This window comes from Crinia signifera, chromosome 8, assembly GCF_055691185.1.
Source record: "Crinia signifera chromosome 8, ASM5569118v1, whole genome shotgun sequence".
In the NCBI taxonomy this organism is placed as follows: domain Eukaryota; kingdom Metazoa; phylum Chordata; class Amphibia; order Anura; family Myobatrachidae; genus Crinia; species Crinia signifera.
In genome coordinates, this window is record NC_139224.1 from 30,188,975 (window position 1) to 30,216,330 (window position 27,356).

Sequence of the window (27,356 nt, forward strand, 5' to 3'; positions counted from 1 at the left end):
ATCTTTGGAAGGTGCTAGATCAATAAGAATCGGTACTTCCTCATCTTTCCGGCCACCGCTTACGCTATAGAACTTACATAGCGTACTGCGCACCACCCTGGGACTACGCCATCACTGTTTACATTTAGTAAGGTTGTGGCGAGCGAAGTGAGCCCGCGAAGGGATGATGACTCTATACTGAAAGCGGCTAATGTAAATGGCGTAAACAGTGGTTGCAAAGATGAGCAAGTACCAAAGAATCGGATTGGTTGCTACGGGCAACATCTACACTTTTATAAACAAGCGTTTTAGTAAATGGTTGCTGTTGGCCTTTGTTTAATTAAGGTGCCACTTTACTACTGCATAGAGGGCAGACTGGGTGAGTGTGGCCATATTAATACTATATATATTATATATATACACATATATACATATACACACACACATATATATATACACACACAGAATTAACTTGGTATTGCCACAATTTACCAAGCTTTCAAAAATCAGTAGCGCTGGTTGACTTACGGCTTTGCTGGGCCAGTATCTGTTGAACTGGATCCGATATGTAATCCCGGCGGTCGGGATCCCGGCGGTCGGAATCCCGACACTGGAATCCCGACATGGGGGGGGATGTGGATCGCCCCCCCTTGCGGGCTCGCTGCGCTCGCCACGCAGCGGGCCCGGTGCCTCGCTGCGCTCGGCACGCTATATTATTCTCCCTCTATGGGTGTCGTGGACACCCACAGAGGGAGAAAGTTTCGGGATTTCGGCAGTCGGGATTCCAGTGTCGGGATTCTGAACGCCGGGATCCCGACCGCCGGCAAATTGACCGCATCCCGTTGAACTGATCCCACATGACCCAGCTGGGTGTGGCTTGTTAGATAGACAGTGTCTACATCAGTGATGGCTAAACTCGACACTCCAGCTGTTGTTGAACTACACATCCCAGCATGCCCTGCATCAGTTTTACGATTTTGCCATGCTAAAACTGATGCAGGGCATGCTGGAATGTGTAGTTCAACAACAGCTGGAGTGTCAAGGTTAGCCATCACTGGTCTACATAGACTAATACAGTTTAAATAAAGAAAAAAATTGATCTAAAAAGAAGAATTTTCACATATAGGTAAAAAAATATATATAACCCTCAGAAGCAGAAAGAAAGGGGGAAAAAAAGAGTGTACTGTTGGCACTTATATAATAAAGAATGATAAACAGAAAGATTGGTGACTGGTATGAGAGTGATCAGGTACTAACCAACTCTCCATTTTTCAAACATGGCCTGTAACATGCAGTTAGGAGCTGATGGGCTGATACTTTATCTCTCTCTCTCCAAGGCTTAGTACATAGAGACCCCCAAATGCTTCATTCTAAGTCACTGGACTTTTGCAGACTTTTCATGTCAGCCCCTGGTCACATCCTCCCCCTGGCTTTCCCATTTCCGATACTCGTCAGTTGGCGGATATTTCTCACTAATGGGTCAGATGTATAAGCCTCACAGTTCGGATGCTTCCTAATGTGTTTTTTAAAGGACAATCACTTACAAGCCGTTTTGCCTAAAAAATGTGATTGCCCCTTTTAAAAAAAACCTCCACGTTTGGCCCCACGTTATTTAAAATCCTCGCAATGTTACCTAATTTAGTAAAAGTATTTGTGGGGCAAAATATGCAAATTATGCCATATGCCGGTATCCTGAGGGCAGTATAACATCTGAGTGGGAACCGGGAGGGAACCTGGATCCTAATATTTTAGCAGACTATTAGCCCAGAACCTTCTGCATCTTCCAGTCACCTGGGAACCTCCTTTCCCTTTATACCGTTACTAGAGTCATTTGCATTCAAAAAATGATTTGATAGCAACTCTCAGATTGAAGAGAAGAGGAGAATCAGTTATACGCCTGAATCTCATATTTCATCATATAAACTGCACAGGGAAATCCAAACGGCAGCAGCTGGCTGAGAGGTGATTTGTGAGAACCGCGGTGACTCCCCGGCTCCGAGTGGCAGATCAGAGGGATTCAGAACTTCTTAGAGGCTGTGCGGCGTGGAAATACTTGCTATGCACTTGTCCCTCTATCTTAGCAGCTGCAGCTGTGTTTCTCTAAATATCCTTTCTGGATGTAAACACATTAGCACTGCATAAACACCTTGATTTACTGGAGCAGAGACAGAACGGTGGCAGACATGCGTACGTGCGTCGCTGGTGAGGATCATTAAAGACTTCCGCTAAAAATCGTTACAGTGATCGTTAGCTTCCAGCACAGGCTATCAAAAATTTCATGAAGGGACTTCGATGCCTGAAGTCGGCGTAATACAATGCAGCAACTATGTCATCTGGGTGTAAGCTCCGCTGGTCTGCTAATGAGGTTTACATTCCAGCAGGACTCATGTGATTGGGTGAGTGCCAACTACACATTCACTGGCGTGGAGACTGGCATATTGTGGGCTGGACGATAGTCACAAGAATGCGATCTATCAACTAGTGATGGCTCAAAGACATCCGGCCTATATTGTGGGGGAGATAAAGTAATGGTTGGAGGAGAGCTCAACACCTGTCATCTTTTCCAACAGAACCTGCAAAAGTGACGGTTAAAGATGGGTCTTGCTATTTACATTGTACTGAACCTTACTTAAATGATAACATGCTTGACATGTCAACGAACTGAATACTGGAGTTTTGATGATTGTTATAACTTTTTGAAAACTCAATAAATAATTTATAAAAAAAAAAAAAAAACCTGGTTAATAATTTATCTCTCGTCAAACTTGGCTAAATCTAACCGCTATGTACCTCGGTGGTCACTGCTCTGTGTGTAAGCGTGTGTGTGTGTCTCAACAAAACCAACGGAACAGCAAAGTATTATGGGGTCAAATTCGAAGATCTTTCAAAGGTCTGAGTGTAAAGGTCAAGGCTAGTGCTAATGCTAATTTTTGAGGACCCTGGTCTAGTAATTTTAGGACCTTTTGTTTTACTGAATATTCTTTACAAAAGTCACAAAGTAAATCTGTTTTTTTCCTCTGCTAAATCCATTAACAGGCTACAATGTGGGTAGAAAGTAGCCCTAGAAGAGAATGGCTAAGTCTAAAGTCATCTGGCCACCAATGTCTAGAGCCATATTGGAATATGAACCTGAGGTCAGGCATTATCGCCCAGTGTAGGGTTTGGTTAGGGAAAGGCCATTTCTAAGGATGAATATTGGAAACTGGGTCAGCACAAAATGGCTGCCTCCAAGTGACTCGTAAGCAACATGTCCACTAAATGAGTGAACATGAATTATTGCAAAATAAGTTTCTAATAAGGATTAGGGTTTAAAGTACGGTTTACCGTTAACGATCTATCTGTACCTGTATTTACCTTACAGACCGACCATTTTTTATTATTAGGCCTAAGAAAAACATAATACAGGGCATGTCCTAAATTAGGTAATTTACCGTGTACAAAGCAGCTTCTGTGTAGGGAATTGGAGAAATGAGAACAGCAAGTCGATTAAAAATTTTTGGGAAATGATGCAAAAAATAACGTCCTGAAACCATTCAGTAAACCTACTAAAAACCTCCCACGGAAAGGTTGTCCTGGGATATTTTTAGTACAAAACCAAAATACTGATATAAATTTATATTTTTAATATTATTTAATCCCCACACTTTACTATTTTACAGAAGTTACCGCTAGCAGAAACAACAGTCTCTGGTGTAGTTAGGGCGCAGATGCGCACATTGTGTATATGTGATTACGGGCCATTGTCGAGGCAGGTTCTTCAGATTTTTCCACACGAGGTTTGTCCTATCCAATCTTTAAATAGTTCCACACATTTTTGACTGGATTGAGATCAAGGTATTTACTAGGCCATTCAGAGGTCGTCACAGAGCCCCTCTTAACATTTTTTCTGGTGTTCGGGGTCATTATTGTGGTGCAAGATGGACATTCACCAAAGTTTCTTAAACTTTCTTTGTATTCTGCAGCAATGATAACGTCATCAATCACCCACCTCCTGCTGCACAGTTTTGCAAGAGAGGGTGGGGGCGGGCCACTATGATCAGGGCCATAGGGATGTGGTCTTATCACAGAGGTGTAACCACGCCCCTTCCCAAAAAAGAAAAAAAAGTTAATCCATAGTGTTTATGCGCTGTGGGGTGGTACCAACCTGCACAGGAGTGCTTTGTGAGCCCCTCAGCCAGAGGCTGGGGAAAGAGACTGCTGCTTTGAGATTTAATAAAAGCATTTATCAAGGGTGTACATTTACAATGGACATTATTAATATAATTAAAAAATAAGCACCGATAATATTACTCGCTACTAAGAACAAGGTGTACTTGACTGTATGTATAGAACTCATCAGCCATGTCTCATATTAACCTTCATCTGCCAATGAAAACAAGCAGGAGTAATTAATACGTGTTACAGAGAAGGAAAAGTCAAAATGAGCACTTTAAACGCAGCAAAATTGCTGGATATCGCTGCCTGCTTCAGAAGTCACAACAAACTCTAAATGCCAAGCCAGATGCAAAGGAAAACCGCTCAAAAAGGGCCCTAATCACAGCTGACTGAGCGGAATGACATGTTAGACTACATCGCCGCAGCTCACGCCCAACACAGGGGGGAAAAGTTGACATTTAAATTAGTTCTGGAAATTTGAATGCCGGAGCGATTTAGACACACATTATACTTTACCCTGGCAGAGAGTCAAGAAATATTAAATCAAAAATGAAAATACTATACTTAATTCTCAGGAAATACTCCCTCCGGCTCTGGCTAAATCTGATGTGGGAAATATATAAGCTAGTTCTACACTTTACCAACATCTGCATATTAAAGCAAAAAGGTTCACAGCCTGGATATCGCTGACATCAGCCAGGCCACCATGGTATCACTGATTCATTTGGATAGCTTTTTTCTACATGCAAGTGGGAGAGCCCTAATTTGACAGGCTAATGCGCCAATTGTACATAGTAAATCAGATTAGTTTAGGAATACACAGCAATGTTCAGTTATGAACAACCACTTGTGTATTATGGGTCTGATTCCCAAACTGGGTGCTGTTGGTGTCTCAGTTTGGTAGCCCAGGACGAAATCAAATTATTTATGGTCAAAGTGACCGGGAAAACCAGCGCTAGTGGCAGCCAATCACAAAACATGTGGCTAAACAGAAGCACAACTGTTAACCACCACCTAAATTACCCCAAGGATGACAGAGACACATTTACTTGATATTTTTTTTCCATAATTTATCAATAAACAAACATTTATCCTAGAGGCTCTGTAAAAAAAATGCTGTTACTCCAGGGTGCTGTGATTCAAGAAAGTTTGGGAACCACTGCTCTCCAGGAATCTTATTATGATCTCTTGTTTCACAGGTGGACTAATTAGCGACCCTGACAACAGGAGACTTCTCTCAGGCATTCCTTAACAGCAGATCCAACTACCTATTTTCTTCTTTCCTTGGTTAGATCTCCCTAAGCTCTCATCTACCTGTCCACTGCCAACAGGTACACAAGAGCGCAGCAGAAGCAGGAAAACTTTCACCACCTTGTACTCTTTAGCCAGCTAGCATTCCTATAATAAACTGTTGCAATGTATCTACAAGTCAAGAAAGTTTGCAGCCATTTCATCTCTGTACAGGATCTCATCAGCACAAAAATTGCCACAACATGTCTGCGTTTCTGTTGACACTTAGACACCTTCCCAAACCATCCCCGACTGTCAATCTCTCCATGTAAAGAGCTGCTGCCGGCGACTACAGTAATGGATGCAGTCACAGATGGCCGATTGTCACTCAAGTGCAACATCGGCAATCCGGCCTAATATCTGCATTACAGGTGGCAACTGCATAACTTCATCAGGAACACGTGTGTAGTTGACAGAGTACCATGTTATTCAAATATACAGAGATGGGATATTACAAGTCATGCCCTGTACTCCCACTTGCAGCCTTGGCACAATTTTTAATAACCATAGAAACACACACAATAATCCATTGAGCATATAATGTAGGTTATCATAAAAATCATGTAGCGATTTTGCAGGAAACTTAAAGACTCACCTCCAGTAGACCAGAACGGCAATCAGCAGAATCAAGCAGAAGAACGTTAAAGCGGAAACGACCATCAGTGGTACTATCCACTCCATCTTGCTGGGAGAAGGACGGCTTGCCATACTGGAGTTATACTGGTCATCTGTCAAGTAAAGTTATAACAAATAAACATATAAACAAACAAGACGGCTCTTCAATAAACAGCAACTCTCCCCACATCCCCTCCTTGTTGAGTACAGTTAGATTTAACGCAACAAACGCCAAAATAAATCCAACACACCATAATGTAGCTCACCAAATATGCATGGCTAGGACGTCATGACTTGTCCAACCTGGGTGTCTCCTTATTCTTTAACGGAGAAGATCCCTCCCCACCCACAACTCTATACCTTTTGCCTGCCTACAAGCAGGTTGGGATCTTCGCCGCATTAGGCGATCTGATGAAATCTGGATTTGGCTGCGTTTAATGGATGAACAGCAAATCTAAACAGTACATAGTTCAGACAACAGATGACAGATTGCAAGAAACAATAATTGCATTCAGTATTGTTAGCAGATCTTGGAGCATTTGCAGGACACATTACAGTCATTATAAGGACATGTATATTAGTGATCGTCAAACAAATATTTTCCACAAACATTTGGGCACCTGGGTTCTCGCATGAAATAGCCTCGACATGAGGGAGATCTCCATTACATCTACAATGACCATTATTAAAGAGGAAGTCTATTATAGATTCGTTATGAATCACCAATGCATTCATTACACAACCAGATGTAACACAGCAAGACTGCAGAATCCTTCATACAAGCAAATATAGGAGAACCAGAGAAGTGGCGGGGATCCGCATCGGTCAGACCATACAGAGGAACGGGAAAGGCAGCGGTGACAGGTCAGCGTGGGATCATTCCGTGTGCAAATCTAGGCCAGTTATCAGCAGCTACAGATTCTGCCCTTTAAAAGACAAGTCTTGCAGGGGATAATCAGCGAGATGCACAGGGTTACGGAGGATTTTCAACCGAGGCGAAAGCTGACTTTTAGACACTTCCAGAAATTAATTAGTATGGCAGTGTCTAATGTAACATGACACGGCTCAGTGCAATTATCATACAGGGATGTGAAGGGGAAGTCACAGTGGGGCATATTTAATAAACTGGTGCTAAGTGCTCGAATGTGTTGTAATCCATAGCAACCAGCTTCATTTAGCAAATGAAAGCAAACATCAGATTGGATTCTTTGCGTTACTGAACCTTTGTGTGCAGGGCTTATTTTATTAAAGAGGACCCATGACCTCTCGGAGGGGTCCTCTTTCATAAAGTTTGGGTAATTAGTGTGCTTATTCAGTTTACCGTGCTAGGCAGCTTGGACGTAATGCTAATTGGGGCTTCTGCTATACTCCTGTTCAATACCAGTAGGATCGTGGGGATCCCACTGGCTGCTTGGTATATTATTAGTCTTGTAAATGTGCTTACTGACCCTCCACCTCCTCTACGGCGTTTAAACAGCGAGTAATGAGAAAAAAAAAGTAGGAAAAAGCAAAAAAAACACTAAATAGGCAAAGCAAATAAAAATAAAATAAAAAAGAAAGTACAAAAAAAAAAAAAAAAAAAAAAAAGGCACCTTTATATCCATACTATATACACTGCAGATAATGGGCATGAACGGAAGGTAATTAATATGAATTAATTAAGTGAAATTCAAATACCAGTTTCAGTGACCGCTTTTAGGACTTTCATATTTAATATATATTTAAATGCATTTTTATTTACATATAATTATAGTTTTTTATTTTTTTATTTAATACATATTTAAATGTGTTTTTTTTTTCTATATTGCATCCTGGAAAACAGTAGACCGAATAGAATTGGTTGCTATGGGCTACACCACCACTTTTTATTTTCAGAAGCTTTAGTAAACCTATCCCTAATGTTGTGTGGGGCAAAGCGACCCGATTCAGCTGTTACAGTCATGAGTGAAACCAGGGCAGCCATCAGGGGGGGACTGTGGGGACTGCAGATCCGGGCCCAGACAGAAAGGGGGTTTGGACAGGAGTCTATAAAGTATAAATTTGACATTATCAAACATCACATTTCTCTTAAAGCAATGTAGAGGTAGGGTAGTGCCGCAGACACCGGTCTTCCGGGCACTCCAGGTGTTCAAGAAAGGGAAGTGGAGCCCTGACTACTTTGTCAGTGCTCTCTAGGCCTGGCACCCTGGGGAACTACTAACAGAAATAGAGCATATCATAGGATGCAATTGGGTCAAATCTACAACACAAAAGGGATATATGTATCAAATCTTGTAAAACAGGAAATGTGGTGGAGATTACCATAGCAGCAGAATTAACCCACGCATGATAACCTGAATGGTTGCTACTGGCAATATCTTTACTGGTCTTCTTTAAAAGGTTTGCTATACCAAAAAGACCCCAAAAGTCTCAAAGTTCCCCAGGAAGTTATGCCCATAGAACAGGAAATGGTAGTGGTTTTCGGGGGGGAACTAAAGCCAACCCTAGTTCATGGTTCTAGAATACATATTTTTGAACAGTGAATGGAACATCAGCACCAGGAAAAGACAAACTCGAGAACCCACAACTGCAGAAGAGCCCTAGGTTGTTGCGCTGTGAACATGGAGATAGACATACATTTACAGAGAAAGACAGGTACAACAATTACGAATATCTAAAACACAAACACATGTTAAATGCAATAGGAATTGGGTACAACAGAGAAAGACTGTACACACAAGGTTTGGACTCTGGGTGACAGTTGTTTGATTATTAATGGACTTTGTTACACTAAAGTATATAGTCTAAGTGCAGCGTTCCGGCAACAAAAGCTTTGGCTCTGTACAGATCGGCTCACTGACAGGAGCATTTTCTCAAATGCATTCAAATAGAGAGAGAGAGAGACCTGCTGATTTCTGTGCCTCCTCTATAGATAACAGCGATATATAGGCCACAAAGGAGATGGGAAAAATACAATGCAAACTCGGGGCCACTCTTATCAGCTCTGTCCACATGGAGCTAGGAGAACCTCTATGCCATGGGTCTTCAACCTGTGGCCCTCCAGATGTTGTGGAACTACTGTACAAGTCCCAGCATGCCCTGACAATTTTGGCATGCTCCTATAGGAAAAATGTGGCAATGCAAGTTGGAACATGTAGTTTCGCAACATCTGGAGGGCCACAGGTTGGCCTGTCCTGCTCTATGCCGATGAAGCATGAGGAAACGCTTATGTGGACATGGTGTAAAGCAGTCTGCAGCTCCATGAATCTCAAGTGTGGCAGGAACGCAAGACACAGGGATATCCCTTAATACAGACTATACTACACAAGCAGTGTTACTAAATGTATTAACTGTGATGTCATCGCTTGTGAGGCAATGACATCACTTCTCTGTTCATAAGTTACATTTGTGCACCCTGCTGGCAAAGCTGGACATTGCCATGGTAAAAACGTGCAACCACAAACTTCTAACATTCATTAAAACTTACTTTAGGGAGTACTTTTACCGATCTATCATTTTGACCCCCACTTCTCAATCTTAATATGCGATGTTACCAGCGTTTTACTAGATCAGGGATGAGAAACCAGCTGTTGTTGAACTTCACATCCCAGCATGTCCTGCTACAGGTTTAGCATGGGCAAATAGCAAAACTGTAGCTGGGCATGCTGGGATGTGTAGTTCAACAACAGATGGAGGGCCAAAGGTTCCCCATCCATGCACCTGCGGCTTGCTAGTTATTCTGGAACTACAAGTCCTTGCGTGCCCCCCCTGCAGGCTAAGGCTGGAATGGCAAGCTGGGTCATTTACTACTAGCTTCAGAGCCTGCTGTTCTATGTAATGCACAGTGAATAGCAAATAACACCATAACAAATTGGTTCAGTAAGAAATAACATATAGCATACACCACCATTAAAACATAACCAACAATAGCACAAAACACGACGCTACAAATTAAAATAAAATTTGATTCAACATGAAACCTAGATACGTTATCAGAACAAAAAACAGATGCAGTTTCATATGTACTATGCTTCCGTAAGGCTACGGACAGGAAGTCCGCTCCACCTAGGGATAACTGCTTCCCCCATTAACAAACACTTACTGAAAAATCTTCTGTGACTTATTAGAATTAATAAATAACCGCATGAAATTTAGATTCCGCAATGGTTTAAAATGATACTTGATAAAAATGTGATTGCGTTCCTTCAGGAATTAGAAATTCAGAATTGTAGCTGGCTGTTAAAAATGGCTATATATAGTTGAAATGGCGCCATGTGCTAATTTTTTGTGACATTCTAATGAAAGAGTTTTTATTAGTGTTAATAAATAAGGCTGTAAAAGTTAGACATGCTGCCATTAATTTGTAATGTATATTTAACTCCTGCACTAACCACATTTCCATAACAAGAATATGAGGCTAAATTTACTTACTGAAGGAGGACAGAAAAGGAGTAAGAAGGGGAGTAGAGAGTGACAGCTTTAAAGCAGCCATCCCATAAAGAAAGAATACACACACACACACACACACACACACACACACACTCTGGCAAGCTATAGAAAGAATACTGGCTTAAACTATATTTATTTAGTTTTGATTTAGTTTTTCAGCCACCATGGCAACCACAGTTCCATGTCACACTTATGTAGAGAGCAGAGAGGCTTTTAAACAGCCATCAGAGCTCTGTCTCAACTGAGACATCCCATCACATGATATGCTGAGGGGCTGTGGTTCTACATGCATGATCAACTATTCTTGCCTAAACTGCTGTTACAGGAGATTGCCGTTTTAATTGTCTGACAATCGTAATACCAGTATTTCAATGTGATCATGTAGTTTTTCTTTAAAATAATCAACATATGCCAAAAGAAAAGGATGGAGAGAGGTACGGTCTTCTCAAACCTTCTCAACATGCCATGAAGCCCCAAACACAGGCCATTCGTAAACATGGCAACTTCGGCGTTAGCACAAGTTAGTTGGGTGCTGGTTTAGAGAAAGAGACCCATCCTGAGTGGTACGGACTGATTCATCATTTCACAGTGTGTAGAAAAAATATTTATTAAAGCTCATCCTTCAGCCCCAAAAGTTTAGTTTTCGTGTTATTTTAATGACAATAGAGGGGACCAGGTCTGTGCAATGGAAACTACTGTGTCCTCAAGGTATATGAGGCCAATGAGAATATTGTGTGTATTTTAGGTTTTCCCTTTTAATGACAATTTTGCGTCCATCTTTAAGTGGAGCCCCATACACACTAGACTGTTTTCTTTTCAAAAAATATCGCTCAGTTTAGCCCATCTGGGGCATGCAGCACAGTCCCCCTTCCCCCGTTGTCTGTGCTGCATGCCCAATGTTGACTATATCAACGAGGCATGCTAGCACTGGAGGCTGGGTGACCTCACCAAAAATGATATCAATCTTTGACTCTCCAACTGTTGTGAAACTACACATCCCAGCATGCATTGCCACAGTTTTAGCATTCTCTAACAGCAAAATGGTGGCAAGGCATGCTGGGACTTGTAGTTGCACAACAGCTGGAGAGCCAAAGTTGCCAGGCTGGATCTAGTGTGTTACGTTCCTTTTTTTTTTTTTATATTACTAAAACTTTTAGATTACCATGACAAACCGGTAACAGGTAATTTGTTTTGACTTTTATCTTTTAGGATTAGTTAGAATAATCTATGCTTTATAACTGCTCATTGGTTAATTTAGAATAGGCTGTGAGTGGTCAATATAGAACAATCAAAAAGGGTTTATCCAATGAACTTTCAATTACCATAATTGTTCACAAAAATGGATCACTTCCACACCTGTATAACCGTATGGTGCTTATTAACTCTTTAATTAGCTTTGTTATATAAATCCAATAAAAATGTTTTTTTTTTTATATTTCCTATATACTGTAAGTTGAACATTACAGATCATGATGATGAAAAAAATAAATTGTTGCCTGGCAATTTTTACACCTATTTTGACAAATTCACTTGCCGCTCAAAGGGGGGTATTCATTCACCGGTCTTCTAAGATAGCATTGAACAGGGATCTTGGCAAAATGGGCCTGACTTTACAAGCAGTCGGGCCCGTTCTGCCGGGAATTGTCGAGTTCCCGGCCGCAGCTCCACGATTTCCAGATGTTTTTTGCGGCCACGCCAACAATTCGGCACTCGGCAGGTGGGGCATTGAATCCCACCTGCCGAGCAGACGTCGAGCCGGCTGAGAAATAGACAATGTCTCGGCTGTCGGGCTGGCCCGACAATCGTGACGCTGGATTTAATACCCCTCAGAGGGTTAAATTACCTGGTGTTTCTTACAGACATCGGAATGAACAAAGGGTTAGTAGGGTGTTTCAGGCCCACTTGTATTGTGCTGCATGGTATAAGAGATGGTGGGTCCTGGTCACATTAAGTGATTGCATGGAAGTATGAGCCCAGGATGATGACGACTCGGGAAGAAAAGCTATAAGGGTCCCGCGGCAAAGGAAAAGATGGAGCGAGAATGCTTGAAATGAAAGAGCATTAAGCAGATGAAAGTATTGAGACCTTTATTTATGAACCTCAATAGGTTACAGAATACAGAATTCACTGCAGATAGAAAGTTCTTACACGTTCATCAGTAATGAGAAGAGTCTACCCGACCAGTTCCGTTACTACACATTTACAGACATTTTATACATTCTTATATACACTTTTATCTCATTTCCATTTTTCCCAGTGAGAAGTGTGTAGCGGCAGGATCAGAAATATAGCGCTCTCTTTGGTCAATCTCTGCACAGGCATAAATGACTGGGAAATGACAATATAATGTACAAAATCATACATTTAGGAAAGTGTGAGGATTTCTCCCAAGTTCTAAGCCCCCCTCCCTTCTTCCAGGTTCTTGACTGTATTACCAGGGCCACCGATAGGTATGTTGGGACCTGGTAAAATGTTGGAGGTGTGGCCTAATTGAGGGAGGCGTGGCCACCTAATGCAATCAGGCCATGCCCCCAAAATGTTTAGAGGGGGTGAAAAAACACTCTAAAGTCAAGGGGGGTGTTAATGTGACCCCCCCCCACACACACACACACACACCTACAGCATGTGCTCTGCTGCCAGCAGGCTCAGCATGAGCTCTCACGCTGTCGTGAGACGCTCATGCTGAGCCTGCTGTCAGTACAGCACATGCTGTAGAGGTGCGTGCTGCTACCCGGGAGGGACAGAGGGGGAAGTCACACCAGGGCCCCCGCTGGGCCCCTCCAGCAAGCACGGGCCCGGTATTTAATACCCCCCTTCCCCCCTCTAGGCGGCCCTGTGTATTACAGCTCCAATTGTTACAAAGTTTATATGGGATACGTCACTAGGTTGACAAGCACTGGGACATAAATTGATTCAATAGGTCTCAATACAGTATTTTGGAGTCTGGCCATTCTGACATAAAAGGTGAACACAAAACACAAACCTTAACATTTTATCATTTGTATACTATAAAAAAATTGCTATTGTATCCTCTCTGCTAAATTGACTTGATCAAAAGCCTAAACCAAATAAAAAAAATCTATAAATATTGTTTTCCAATGATAAAACAGTCTATACAAGCCAGCAAAAAGTAGCCAGAAGATTAGCAAAAAATAAAAACAAACCAAAAAAAACCCCCATTATTAACGTAAATGTGATTATTTTATTGTAAGGTTTCACCAGTTCCAGGATCAGCTGCTGAATAGTAGATCATTTATACAGTTATGTACAATCTGCCCACTGCAGAAGCTAAGAACGCAAGAGAACAGTAATATCCAAGGGATACGGTCATTTGGTCTACAGCAAGTTGGTCGACAATTGTTAGGTCGACATGGCTTTAGGTAGACAGGTCATTAGGTCGACACAAGCATTACGTCGACATGGTCTAGTTTGACAGTCAAAAGGTTGACATGGGGTTTTTCACAGTTTTTTAAACCGACATGAGCTGACAGGCGAAACTTCACGCCCTACCATCCACTAGGGCGTGGTGAGAGAATAAAATATTCCGTGTCCTAAGCATGTCGACATTCAGGCTAAAAAAAAAAAAGTGAAAACCCCCATGTCAACCTTTTGACTGTCGACCTAATGCTTGTGTCGACCTTTTGACTGTCGACCAACTTGCTGTAGACCAAATTATCTCATTCTATATCCAACTTGTAGGAAGAACATCTCGGGTGCATCTCAGCATTATATAGATTATATACAGACCAAGCAGAATGAAATATTTGACTCATTTAGGCAGAAAGGACATCACTTGAACTTACTACCAAACCACGTGTTACGCTGGCAAGGACATTCTGCCTTAATCCTTGGGCTTCAACCCAAAATAAATCAATCAATCAATCAATCAATAAATAGCGATACAAAAATTAGGATTGTACCAAAAAATTGAGAAAAGTTGAGACAGAAATATAGTTAAATAGGAAAGTGTTGGTTTTGCCATGATGCGGTGAAGCTACACACATTATCTGCACTTTTTCTGCATCTTCTATGGCACAACGGAGTCAACTTTTAACAGTCACCTCAGATGGTGGAAGTCAAAGAACGATCTCTTGCATCGTGTAAAACCTGCGCAGCGCCTGGAAAACCAATAAGATATCTCGTACTTATGTATTATCTGGGCTCCCATGTTAAATGCACCCCATTTTTTCATACCCCTACTATCCAACTACACATGGAGTTCATATTATATAGTGTGGCGAGTGCAGCGAGCCACCGTGCCCGTAGTGTGGCGAGCAGAAGCGGTCTCATAAGAAAAACGGGAGCCCAGATATTACATAAGTACCTTACATCTCTATGCCAGTATCTGGTTTAAAGACATACAAACAAAAAAAAAAAGTCTACAATCAATAGGACAACCCCAAATGATTGGCATCCATTCGGTTGACAGGTTCTAAAGGTCGCTGTGGCTTCCTAATTAAAGTGTATCCAGGGCAGGAGGTCATTGCTTCTGATGGTAGTATAGCTGGCCAAGTGATAGGCTGGGGTGTGGGCTATCGTAGGGGCCACTGGAGCTTTCTGAAGAGTTTGAACTATGCTGTGATTACCTGTATTCTGCTTGCTCTAACTATACTTGCCTGTGCTGTGTACCTGGTATGCTGCGACCTGCTACAAAAATAAAGACCAAGACTTCATCTTGATCCAGTGTATGCGATTCCTTGTCACACTTTTTAATGTAGAGTTAATGAGCTATACCCCTGCCTTGGAGGTCATTTAAAGTGATAGGATGGTAAACCATTAAAATGCCAAAATGCACCCATCTCCGAGGACAACAGGTTTTATTAATGAGTTTTAGCACAAGTTTTAAAAAGCTTTGCATATTATAGTGCTCCAGCCAATCAATTGCGAACTGCCATTTTTCAAACATGGCAGTTAGGAGCTGATTGGCTTGTGCATTGCTCATCATAAACCATGAGTTTTAAAACTTGTTGCATATGAACAAACGCGTTGAAAAATCAGCCTCAAAATCCTACTTTCCCACAGAAGGAGCCCGATACCACGTAGGAATCGTCTCCGCATACAGCTGTAAATAGCGGTAAGTAGTAGGGTGCACATGGGCAGAAACACATTAACCCTTTGAGAGCCAACATCTGTGAGAGGTTTAAAATATCCACTAAAAATGTCAGGGTTGCTCACATTGGTTATATAAATTCAAATACATAACGTGTAAAAAAAAAAAAGATGATATTTCCTACACATTGGAAACATTACAGGTCGTTACGATGAATAAAAAGGTTTGCTTGGCAGTTTTCGCACCTATTTTGACAAATTCACTTGGCACTCAAAGGGTGGATGCATTGTTACGTATCCCTGGACGTTTCGGAAAATCATGCAATGGAAGATCCTTCTACCAGCTGTCAAATAAGCATTTGTGGGTGGCATATAAGCGCTCTGTCTTTGACTGATAGCTTGCAAGCAGGGTAGCATTAGCACATCGATACCAATGGTGACTGTAGCGTAAATTTGTTTGTAAAGGCTTCAGGACGACCTAAACTTTACTATGTTAAAGAATCTTCACTTAATGAACCACAAAGAAAACCCCTGATGAAGTCTCATTAGAGACGAAACGCATTCTGTTCTCATGCATTAACAATGCAGAATTTTCCTGTGTACAGGACTAAAAGTAGAATACAAATTTGTTAACTCCGTATGAAATAGAGACTTTTAATAAATGCTGCTTTTATGGACTTCCGATGTGCATATCTGACTCAAGTTTGGGATCCATGATTAAGGCTATCTAGGTCTAATTAAGGACCTTACATAGGGTGCCAATCTGCAACTGTCATTTTACATATATAGATTAATTAGTGTTTTTTTTTTTTAAACAAAGTGTGCACTAAGACAATTCTAGTATGTAAGCAAGTACAGGTCTGTGTTCATGCAAGTTAGATAAAGTTAATTATAAAGTCATCCGAATTACTGCACACAGCCAAATGATTAATGGACATATTTACTACGCACAAACATTAAAGTGCCTTGCTGCACAGCCTTGCTTGCGTGAATTTGGGCTGAAATCAGCCGGCAAAGGGTGCAAAATCAGGTGCAGTTGCTGGCGTCATTTAAAATGGCTGTCAAAAAGGAAATCAGGTGTAAATATGGGTAGACAGGTTACATGGGGCCCATATAATTCATAGCTACCGCTGACAACCGTTTCAGAACATCTCCAGTATAGATCACAAAATAGTGCGATTCCTGCCGCAATGGATAAAGGCGGCTGGATGTTCGCCGTTCCGTTCTAGATAGACTATTGGTTGTTAGACATATATTTAGGTTTATCAGCTTTAATGAAACCCCAGTAGATAACTAGTGTCCAAAAGAACCGGTGAATGTGGTAGTACCCATAACTTTCTATATTTGGGGCAGTATGGATGGTGTAATGGTTAGCATTACTGCCTCACAGCACTGAGGTCATGGGTTCAATCCCCACCATGGTTCTAACTGTTCGGAGGTTGTATATTCTCCCCGGACTTAAGTGGGTTTCCCACAAGCACTCCGGTTTCCTCCCACAATTCAAAAATAGGTACTTGTTTCCTAGCACGGCGCCCATGGGTTCCCATCGCATACCTTAACTTATGGTGATGGGACCCGACCAACCCGATTTCGGGCTTTTTTTGAGGTTTCCCGGCAAATGTAAAATCGGGTCCATCGCATGCCATTATAATGGAATGCGATGCGACCGACCCGATTTTACATTGTAAGCATTGTATGTAATGTTAAATTCCTATGTAAAATCGGGTCCATCACTATGCGACCAATGTGATGGACCCGGTTTTACATAGGAACCAATGTTAAATGGCCCCCTATACCCGATTTTTGATTGTATACCCACTCTGATGGGTAATTTGTATGTGAAATGCCCCCCCATTGTTAACGCCACCCCACGATGAACACCAACCCGAAGCGTGGCGAGTGCAGCGAGCCCGCGAGGGACGGCGGTACGCGTCCTCCGACCTTTTCATACCCCCACTATCCACTATCCGTGGAGTTGATTTTATATAGTGTGGCGAGTGCAGTGAGCCACCGAGCCCGAAGCGCGGCGAGCCCCGCGAGGGGACGCGTAATACCTGTGAAGTAATGCGCGTCCCCTCGCGGGGCTCGCCACACTATATAAAATCAACTCCACGCCGACATGGATAGTGGGGGTTTGAAAAGGTCGGAGGACGCGTACCGCCGCCCCTCGAGGGCTCGCAGCGCTCGCCACGATTCGGATTCACATTGATCGTGGCGTTAACAATGGGGGGGCATACAAAGAAAAATGGGGTCATTTAACATTGGGGCCAATGTAAAATCGGGTCTCTGGGACCATTTAACATTTCCAATGTAAAAAAATCGAGTCGGTCGGGTCGATCGTATCGCATGCGATTTGTTTGCATTCGATGGACCCGATTGCATACAATTAAAATCGGTGGCGCAGTGCTAGGAAACAAGTACCCAAAAATATACTGGTAGGTTAATTGTCTTTCAACAAAAATTAACCCTAGAATGTCTGTGTGTGCTTGTATATGTGGTAGGGAATATAGATTGTAAGCTCCACTGGGGCAAGAACTGATGGGAATGTTTGAATATTCTCTGTAAAGTGCTGAGGAATATGTATGCGCTATATAAGAAACTTAATAAATAAATAAGTATAACCATCCCATATATTAGATGGTAAACCTCCAAGAACGAAGATATTAAAATGATTAAATGTTAGAAGAGAATGATAGATCTTTAGACATTCAATTTTTTTTTTATTAAATCCTTTTATGGGACACTAAGCAGGGTATTTAATGTAGGCCGATATTTCAGAAAGGTGGAAACATCTGCCACCAGTATTCATTCAGATTTTATTTTGTTAAATAAAGTCAAATCTGCCTGGTCGAAAATTTCCACTGGATTGACGAATCTGCAGCCGTTTTTGACTATCGGCGGCCATTTTTTCAGATCTACTGAGCCCACACTGAAGAGGTTGAATGTTAATTCGACCTAATCTTGTAGGAAACTGCCAATACTTCCACCTGGTGGAAATATAGGCCAGAAAGTATCCACTATTTCTGACAAGATTAGGTGGAATGGACAGTCGAACTATTCAATGTTGGATCCTTTTTACCAACTTTCAGAATAGATTCAGACACTCGGAAACTGTGTATTGTCGAAAATGGACAACTATAGTCAAAAACGGCTGTGGAATCCACAATCCAGCGGCTCTTTTCTACAATGTCTAATGTGCATAGGCGTTTTTGCCCGGAATTGGATACCAATGCCCTATTTTGTCAAAAATATAGGCCAAGATTGAATACTACCCTATGGGTTTTTTTTTTTTTTGGGGGGGGGGGGGGGGGGGCAATAGGATAGCAGTAATTTGATACCCCCTATACATGACTAACCCCAATGATTTTGGGTGTGATTAGTGCAACAATTAATGAGCACCCCAAACAACTGAATTGTTCTGCTGGGTACCCAGTAATTGACTTCCCCCGTGTTTAATTAGAAATATGACAATGTAAATGTACCACACCACTTAACTAAGGGTCCATATTAATTTGCAGCGGAAACCCGCCAAATGATTTTACATCCCATTCAATTCAATTAACGTTCACAATTTAATTGTAAAATTCTTTTAAAAAATTTTGTGGATTATACATATATAAAGGGAAAAAAGGAAAAGAAACCAGTTTACTTGTTTCCGATAGAATAAGAAAATTATTCACAATAGAGAAACTTGGTGAAAACTTAATTCCATACGTATATGGTCAAATCTTGGACATCAGATACTACTGAAATCTATTGACAAGCTCCTTTTTTTAGTCTACATTTAGTATTCAGATCACACGCCCTCTACAGGGCATTCTCAGAATTTTTTTCCCACAGAAAGGTTTATTTCAATTAAACTACTTCATTGGCACTCAATCCTTTACAAAATGATATTTCACATTGCAACAAACCAATTATAAATCTGAATGTTAGGAGAGTGTTTTTAGCCCGTGCATGTATATACATACATGCAGCTAATTACTGATGCATTAGTACTTTATGTAGGCCACAATTGATCTACGGAAAAAAACACAACATACTACAGTATGCAGGTGGAAGAGAACCAGGTTGATGATGGTCTGGTTACAGTGAATATCTATAGGCCAATAATCCCTCCACTGAGTTAGTTTCTGTATTGCGTCTAAGTCAGGCTCAATATGCTTTACAAAAAGTCGCAATTTGGGCAACTATGCGGCAATAGGCCGGGGCATAATTACACCATGAAGCACCCAACCGCTCTCTTGACTGGGGAAATGTGCAGCACTCGGAAAGTTCAGGAGATTATCCCTAAATCTTCTAGACTTCCCAGAATAGGTAAGTATGTATAGAATCTGGACTTTCGGTCAACATGAAAGAAGGTCAACCACTGTTGGTCGACAAGCAAAAGGGACATGATCATGGTTGACATGAGTTTTTCACTTTTTTTTTTTTCATTCATTGACCCATCTCATACTTTACCATCCACATGGGCTACCATATACTGAAAAGTACATTTATTGGGGGTCCCCATAATCAAATGTACAAATTGGCAAAAAAAAAAAAAATGGGAAAAAAAAAAAACATGTCAACCTTCGGCTTTTGTCAACTTTTTCCCCCCATGATGACCTTGATCCGCATCTGTATATACTGTACCTATCATATCACACACCTGAGGCAGCCATTGTGAAAGCAGAAGAAATATTTTTCATTATGTGGCCTATTAATTCCCTGGGAACTATAGACACGCAGGGCCAGAGGCATTAAGCTCCAAACGTGATAAAATGGAGAGTGATATACCACCAACCAATCAGATACTGCCTGACATTTTTCAAACACAGACTGACATGTCAGGTAGGAGCTGATTGGCTGGCTGTTTATCACACTCCATTTTATCACTTTTGAAGCTTAGTGCATCTGGCCCTTAATAATGAGGAATGCAACTTATGTCTGAATAATATTATGAATTCCTACAGCACTATACGCCTGAGTTAACAGTGGCTCCATGCCATTGGTTGCTAATGTATACATGTAATAATATATCCTACTGTAATGACTGCTTTGGCCCACAAAATGGCTGCCTCTGTGCGCTTTACTTTCTGACCGGATTTCCCTCTGTAGGAAAGACACATTTTTCTTGTGCTCAACCCTAGTAACTCATGTGTGTCCCAGCAATATATGGACGTTATAGAAAGGTTGTATACTTCTGCACTACCGATTCACAGAACAAGTCACTAATTCACAGACATTAACACTATACTGTAATATAAATGTGAGTCTGTGTGAATTGTGCACGTTCCACAGGCTGAAAAGTATAAATGAGACTAAATAAATATAAAAAGGTTAATTGTAAAAGCATAAAACAGAAGTTCTTTTAAAAAAAAAATCCCTGTGAGAGCTGCCTGACCTCTGACCTGCAACATGGGTCCAACTCGCGGTGCTGATAAAAGTACAAATACCGTCCTCTGTGGTTTATATATACAATCCATATACAAATTCGTACACTAAATGTTCTTACAGCTCAAAGACTATTAACACTTGTTTCCTTAAGTATTAAAATTGTTTCCGATATCACAACTATATAAACGTTATCATTTAATCCTAATAAAATCCAAACCCAACCGTACGGACTGTGGATACAACACTTGTGTCAGTCTTGCCCATGTGACACGTCTAATAAAATGATAAACGAGGAAAAAAAAAAAAAAGCTGCTGCGGAGATCTATGTAGTGACAGCAGATGTCCGCTTGTGCCCAGTTTTGCAGCTTACACCCCCTTACGTCACTCCAGACAATGAGCGTACCCAGGGCACTATCTGTGCCGCCTCATGTGTACAAGCCCTTGCCGTGCCATAACCCACCATCACATACTTTAGGCCATAATGGTTTTAGGACCGTCTTCACTTTAAACAAAAAAACAGTACATCGTTCTGAAAGATAACGAACAGCTGGAATGGAACGTATATTAGTTACAAAAACAGAGGAATTCAGAAAATGTACTAAGAGTAAAAGGAAAGGAGCAGGCAAACGCCATCTGACGGAGCAGCGAGGTTCGTTCTATGTACAGGAATTCTGAGCAAAGGTTAGTTCTATGTACAGAAAAGTGGACCAAAAGGAGACATTGTTTTAGTAAGAAAAGTCAGTGGTTTAAGGACACAGAAGATACTGGTTTAGCCCGGTAGATCATAGATCTGGTCACCAACCTGGGTAGACAGTGATGTATGTGTTGTCCGAGTCATTCCCATCTTTTTCCGGAATATCATAGTCTTCCGTGGACGGCACTAAGGTTTGTAAAGGGATTAAAGTTCCAGCAGGTGGATCCCAGTCTCTGTTATCTATTAGATAAGTGGTTTGATTATGATCAGAGTCATTTAAAGTTTCTCTTGTGCCAGCTGTCTGTAGGTCACCGGTGCTGGCGGTGACCGAGGTGGACTCCGTTTGAGTCTGCACCTCTGTGGAGTGTGTGGCTAAACCTTTCTCCTTCTTCTCGCTGTCCTTCTCGTCCTCCCCCTCCTCCTGCTCTCGCTCACTCTCCTCCCCCTTCTCGTCTTTCTCTCCTTCCTCCGCCCCTTCGCTTGTTTTTGTGGGGGAGGCGTCGTTGTCAGAGCCTGCGGACGGCAAAGGTTCAGTAGTGGAGACGACAGTTTTGGCAGCTTGTTTACTGGCAGAAGAGGAAGTGGGGAGGCGAGTGGACCACACAGTGCTAGGAAAAGAAGGTAAACCGCCACCGCTAAACCCAAGGCCAGCAAGCAAAGTACTTGTCACCACAGAAGCCACCGTGGCTTGGCCCCCACTCGAAGAGGGGCTCATTCCGGTCGCCATGGAAACAAAAGAGAAAGGAATGCCCGAGGAGGTCCAGGTGGAGGATCCGGAACTGATGGGGGCCATGTCAGCGGAGGAAGCAGGGGAAGCAGTAGGCTTGTAGAGAAAAGATAAGAGAGAGAGGGGAGGTCAGTACAATACCTGCAATCATACTTTTATTAAGTTTCTTGGTTAATTTCTTTTTCCGAACTTTCTCAGTCTGTGTGAAAAATAAAAGAAGACACCGTTTCCAATCATAAAACCATAAGGGATGTGTGTGGGTTTAATGGAATCCAGCAAACCTACAGAACATGCGTTTCATCCCTTTATGCAGCCCCCCGCAGAAATGTAACTTGTTCTTCTAGGTCTAATACCCATTATGTTTGGTAATATTTGGTTGGAGACCCTATAAACCCAACCTTTTAGATAATGCCCCCCGAGAATACAGCAATAAAAGTCTGCGATACTGCGCTGAACTTGATGTAAAATGCTCTGTAGTTTTCCTAAACAGCAAAAACTATTTTCAAAATTGAGTTTTTAATTACACCGGCGTCCACCGGATGTCAGCATTGTGTTACCTAAAGCTCAGCCTATTTCCCTCTGTACTGTGCAGCCGCTGACACAAACCTGGCACAGAGCGGGGAATAAGGATTTCCGAACAACATTCAATTCCCTTCCTCCGGACACAGGGTTTAAGGTCCAAACCACAACTTGGATGTACTGTAGAGTGCTACCTGCTGTTATTATGGCTGCTGCAGATTACGGCTGTATATAGATTCTACATGTACACCAAGGTTTGCGCAATGGGTAAGAAATACCTCACAGGATGTTTTGGTTGCGGTTAGTTTGACTGGCTTTTTAATTGCTAGGCGGTATTTTATGCCATATTCTACCTACAGCAGAGGAGCACATTTCCGTCAAATAATTTGAAACTACTCGTATGTTCGTATGGTTTGGGGATTAGGTCGACAGTGTCTACATTTGGTCGACAGTCATTAGGTCCAACACTATTGGCCGACCATGCATTAGGTCAACACATGAAAAAGGTTGACACAAGCAATAGTCTACGTGGGAATAAAAAAATAAAACGGTCGGCATGGAAAAAAGGTAGACAAAGTTTTTCAGGATTTTTTTTAAACCGACTTGTTAGTACTTTACCATTTCTGGGCCTGATTCTCTAAGCTTCAAAAGTGATAAAATACAGAGTGATAAACAGCCAGCCAATCAGCTCCTACCTGCCATGTCACAGACTGTGTTTGAAAAAGGTCAGGCAGGAGCTGATTGGCTGGCTGTTTATCACTCTCTATTTTATCACTTTTGAAGCTTAGAGAATCTGGCCCCATTAAGCATATTTAGAGAATACTGTGCCCATGTTGATAGACACCAAAATATCATGAAAAATGCATGTTGACCTTTTCCCATGTCAACTTTTTTTCATATCAACATTTTTACTTGTGTCGACTGTTTGACCATGTGAACCTGATGCAGGTTGATCTTTTTCATAAACAGTGTCGACGTGTTGACCATTACCCATTCATATTACATGTACAGTATGCATGTATGTATATGTGTGTACAGCACACACACTTACGTGTAGATACCCACAGCACAAAGACAAACACCAGCCATAACTAGGTATTTGTAGCAGGAGGCTGATCCCTATAATGTGTGAGTTTTTGCATTGACCACCAGATCCAGTATTTATCGGACAGATGCGGCAAGGCCTGAGCACATGGACAGACCCAGGGAAGAGCATTAGGTGGATCCCCAGCACCGTAAAACATACACAAACACGAAGAGCCCAAACCGTGAGCCGCTGTGACACATTCTAAAGCCATGGCTTCACGGCTTTCTACAAGTCAGTGTGCCAGGGCAACGCTGGCACAAACAGGCACATTAGAAGGAGCAAGCCATTAATTAAGTATTCTGTTGGGATCTCGCAGTAGCAGGCCAGCATGTGACATTACTCCTACAGCTGCAGCTTGCAATGATCACCATTAATATACAGCGGTAAGCTCGTAGTGTCAGACCTATGCTATCCCCTGACCACCTGCAGGAGCAGTGTTGCAGTAGAACGGTGACCCAGCGGTGAAAATTAGCGAGACCTGTTTTATACTGTAAAATAATCTATAGAGAAATAAAAATCTCTCTCTCTCAAATGCTGCAAATAAGACACATTTTTCAGCTTTCTTATAGGAAATTGCATCGTTTGCGGAGTTGGGTTTCCTATGACCAATCAACTGATCTGTGAGTGGATAAAACTAACGATTTGTGGGACACAAAAAAATTAACTAGAAATGCATGTTCAAGAAATGACATTTGGGTTAAATACAGAGAAATATCAATACAATGACCTAGCTTATTCTTGGCCATGGCGGCATAGATAGGACGCAGAAGCCAATACATTAATTGGGGATAAGTATTATTAGCGGTGCATATTTGTCATGGGGAAGCCTAAGCGGGTATCCTATTATTAGCGGTAACGTACAGCACTGCAAAATAGGATAAGATCGTGATTTTAGCCTATATGCATTATACGGCTATCCAATTATAACCAAAGTTTTTGCCGTGTAGTAAATTACCCGTTTTCGGGCGATAAAACTTTGGGATTCTGGACAGGTTTCCGGACCCATGTGTTATCGCAGAGAAATACGGCTGATAGGACTGGTTATCTGTGATTCTGCAGAATTCCAGATACTTGCCGGCGATCAGAGCTAACTAGTGAGCCCCAGGGGATCCATCCATTGGTAGTTTACCATTGTAATAGGATACCCCTTAAATTATTAACTTGTTCTTTATGAATTTCATCTGCTTGCTGAATAAGATTTATTATGGGCATAAGGCAGTTTTTCTTTGTATCTGAACTCTCTGCTCCACTGCACAGGCATCAGCCGGCTCACTCGTGCGTACGACTGCAGAGACCGGTCACACGAAGCCTTACATAAGTCTGTACTATTCTGGGCCGGCATTGGAAAGACGTCCTAGCGAATTAGTTTAAACTTAAACTTTAGTTAAAATGTATATATATTTTTTTTAATGGCCTCAATGAAATGAGGAACCTTTTGATAAATACACCTTTCCGTCCCAATTAACTTTCATACTTGTATCTTTATGGAGTATCTCCTCCAGTAGATCCTGGTAGAAAGTCCAAGGTAGCATGAAGATTTGATACATCAAACCCCTACCTCTGGGTCTGAGGTGGAGCCACTTTGTGTCCACGGCACAATTCATTGGAGAAGTGGGTGCGGCCAAGGAATGTAGCCTAAACTAGTAGAAATCCTAGAGCAGCAGTTCTCAAACTCTGTCCTCAGGACCCCACACAGTAAACGGTTTCCAGGTCACCTGGCAGGTGCACAGGTGCATTCATTACACATTGACACATTTTAACCCTTTCAAGTTCAATGTCTAGTCAGGCTCAACAGCCCTAGCACTAGTAGCAGATCCAATGGTGAGCAACTTTATAAAAAGAACATTAACATTGTTCAACAGTCAATGTAGACCATTTTGAATAATTAAAAAAAAAATGACAATTGAATTAAAACAGACTGTTTGAATTGCAAAAAAAAATTTGGACTGCAAAAGGTTAAAAGATCCACAGGTGGAGCTAATAATTTCACTTGTGGTTCTGCGAGGAAACCTGCAAAACATGTACTGTGTGGGGTCCTGAGGACCGAGTTTGAGAATCTGTTCCTAGAGGAACTCTCCCAAATATGTAGGAATACTGAACATTGCGGGTGTGTGTGTGTGTGTGTCTGTGTAAAATAACAGATGTATCCTCATACATTTAGCATCAATATTCCCCTCCGCTTCAGACGCATGGTACAAGTGAACTGCCAGGTCTCGTACAACTCCGCGTCGGGTGTCTTCTTTGCCAAACGTGTCCTACTAACAACACGTTTCAACCAGGATACACTCGGAGACCGCGCTGATAATTTTGATACCCATGGTATATATCTGTATGCGACCAAGTTCTATAATGTGGCAGCTGCAACTATTTTTCCAATACAAATTCTGTTACAGACAATAAACAAGTGTCAATTTAATCAGCACAAACTCCTGGTGCGTCCTAGTTGCATCGGTTGTGGGTATGGATCAATAGGTCCACAGAAGTTAGATGCATTGGGTCAACACCATTAGGTTGACCTGGGTCTAGGTCAACATTTCATTAGGTCGACACAAGCATTAGGTGGATATGGGCAAGGTGGACAGTAAAAAGGTCGACATGGGGTTTTCACTGTTTTTTTTGACCGAATGTCAACACAGTCGACATGGACACTGAAACGTAGCACCGATGCGCTCGCCATGTTTCGGACACGGTGCCTCGCTATGCTTGGCACACTATTTTATTCTCCCACCATGGCCTAGTGGATGGTAGGGCAGGAAATACCGCCTGTCGGCACATGCCGGCTCAAGAAAAAGTGAAAAACCCCATGTCCACCTAATGACATGGCAATCTACACCCATGTCGACCTTTTTGCATGTCAACCCAATGACCATATCCCTTGGTTGTGACCTACAGATGGAGCACGCGCGTCTCAGTTTCCCGTTAGCGGGGGGACGGGAACCCTGTCCGTCTCCGCTTCAGGGAGACGGACAGGGTTGGGGGGGGCGCAAGCCGGCGGGGACCCGGGGCGGCCCTCGGCGAGGACCCCCGTTGTAAGGCGACGCACGCGCATCCCCTTACGGTGGCTGGCGGATGGCAAATCTTCCGCCATCCCCTGCAAAGATTACACCCGCTCCATCTGTAGCACATTTTGGACAAAAATGATGCGTAAAAGGCGCCTGGTGCAAGCAGAGTCTCACGAGAGAGCGCGCCGACGGGGGCGTAAGAGGACGCACCTAAGTCAAACAGAAATAACTTGCACCTTCGCATACAGCGGCCCTGAGCATTATGTACTTACCACGCCTGTTTTCACAATCCTGGTCCCTTCAAATATCCGAGTGGTGTTTGCTGAAAAAGAAAAAGGCAGACGGCAAGTTACCATTTCACATCCGAAATGAATGACCCCTACCGAACTGCTTCTGAGAGAGGCGTGCTGGATTAGAGTACCAAAAAAGTCA

The 27,356-nt window shown here is 42.2% G+C and overlaps 1 protein-coding gene across 3 annotated transcripts in view; it reads right to left on the reverse strand.

Moving 5' to 3' along the window:
• Positions 1 to 27,356, reverse strand: part of PTPRG (protein tyrosine phosphatase receptor type G) — a 407,379-nt gene that overhangs the window by 74,729 nt on the left and 305,294 nt on the right. For 2 of the 3 annotated variants that reach the window (XM_083156071.1, XM_083156070.1), the window contains exons 11-13: positions 27,197 to 27,246; positions 21,698 to 22,412; positions 6,020 to 6,152 (exon numbers count right to left, since the gene is read on the reverse strand). In XM_083156071.1, coding sequence (XP_083012197.1) covers positions 6,020 to 6,152; positions 21,698 to 22,412; positions 27,197 to 27,246 — 898 coding nt within the window. Of the gene's footprint in view, positions 1 to 6,019; positions 6,153 to 21,697; positions 22,413 to 22,457; positions 22,516 to 27,196; positions 27,247 to 27,356 lie in introns of all 3 variants that reach the window. The other variant, XM_083156072.1, reaches the window with a different exon arrangement.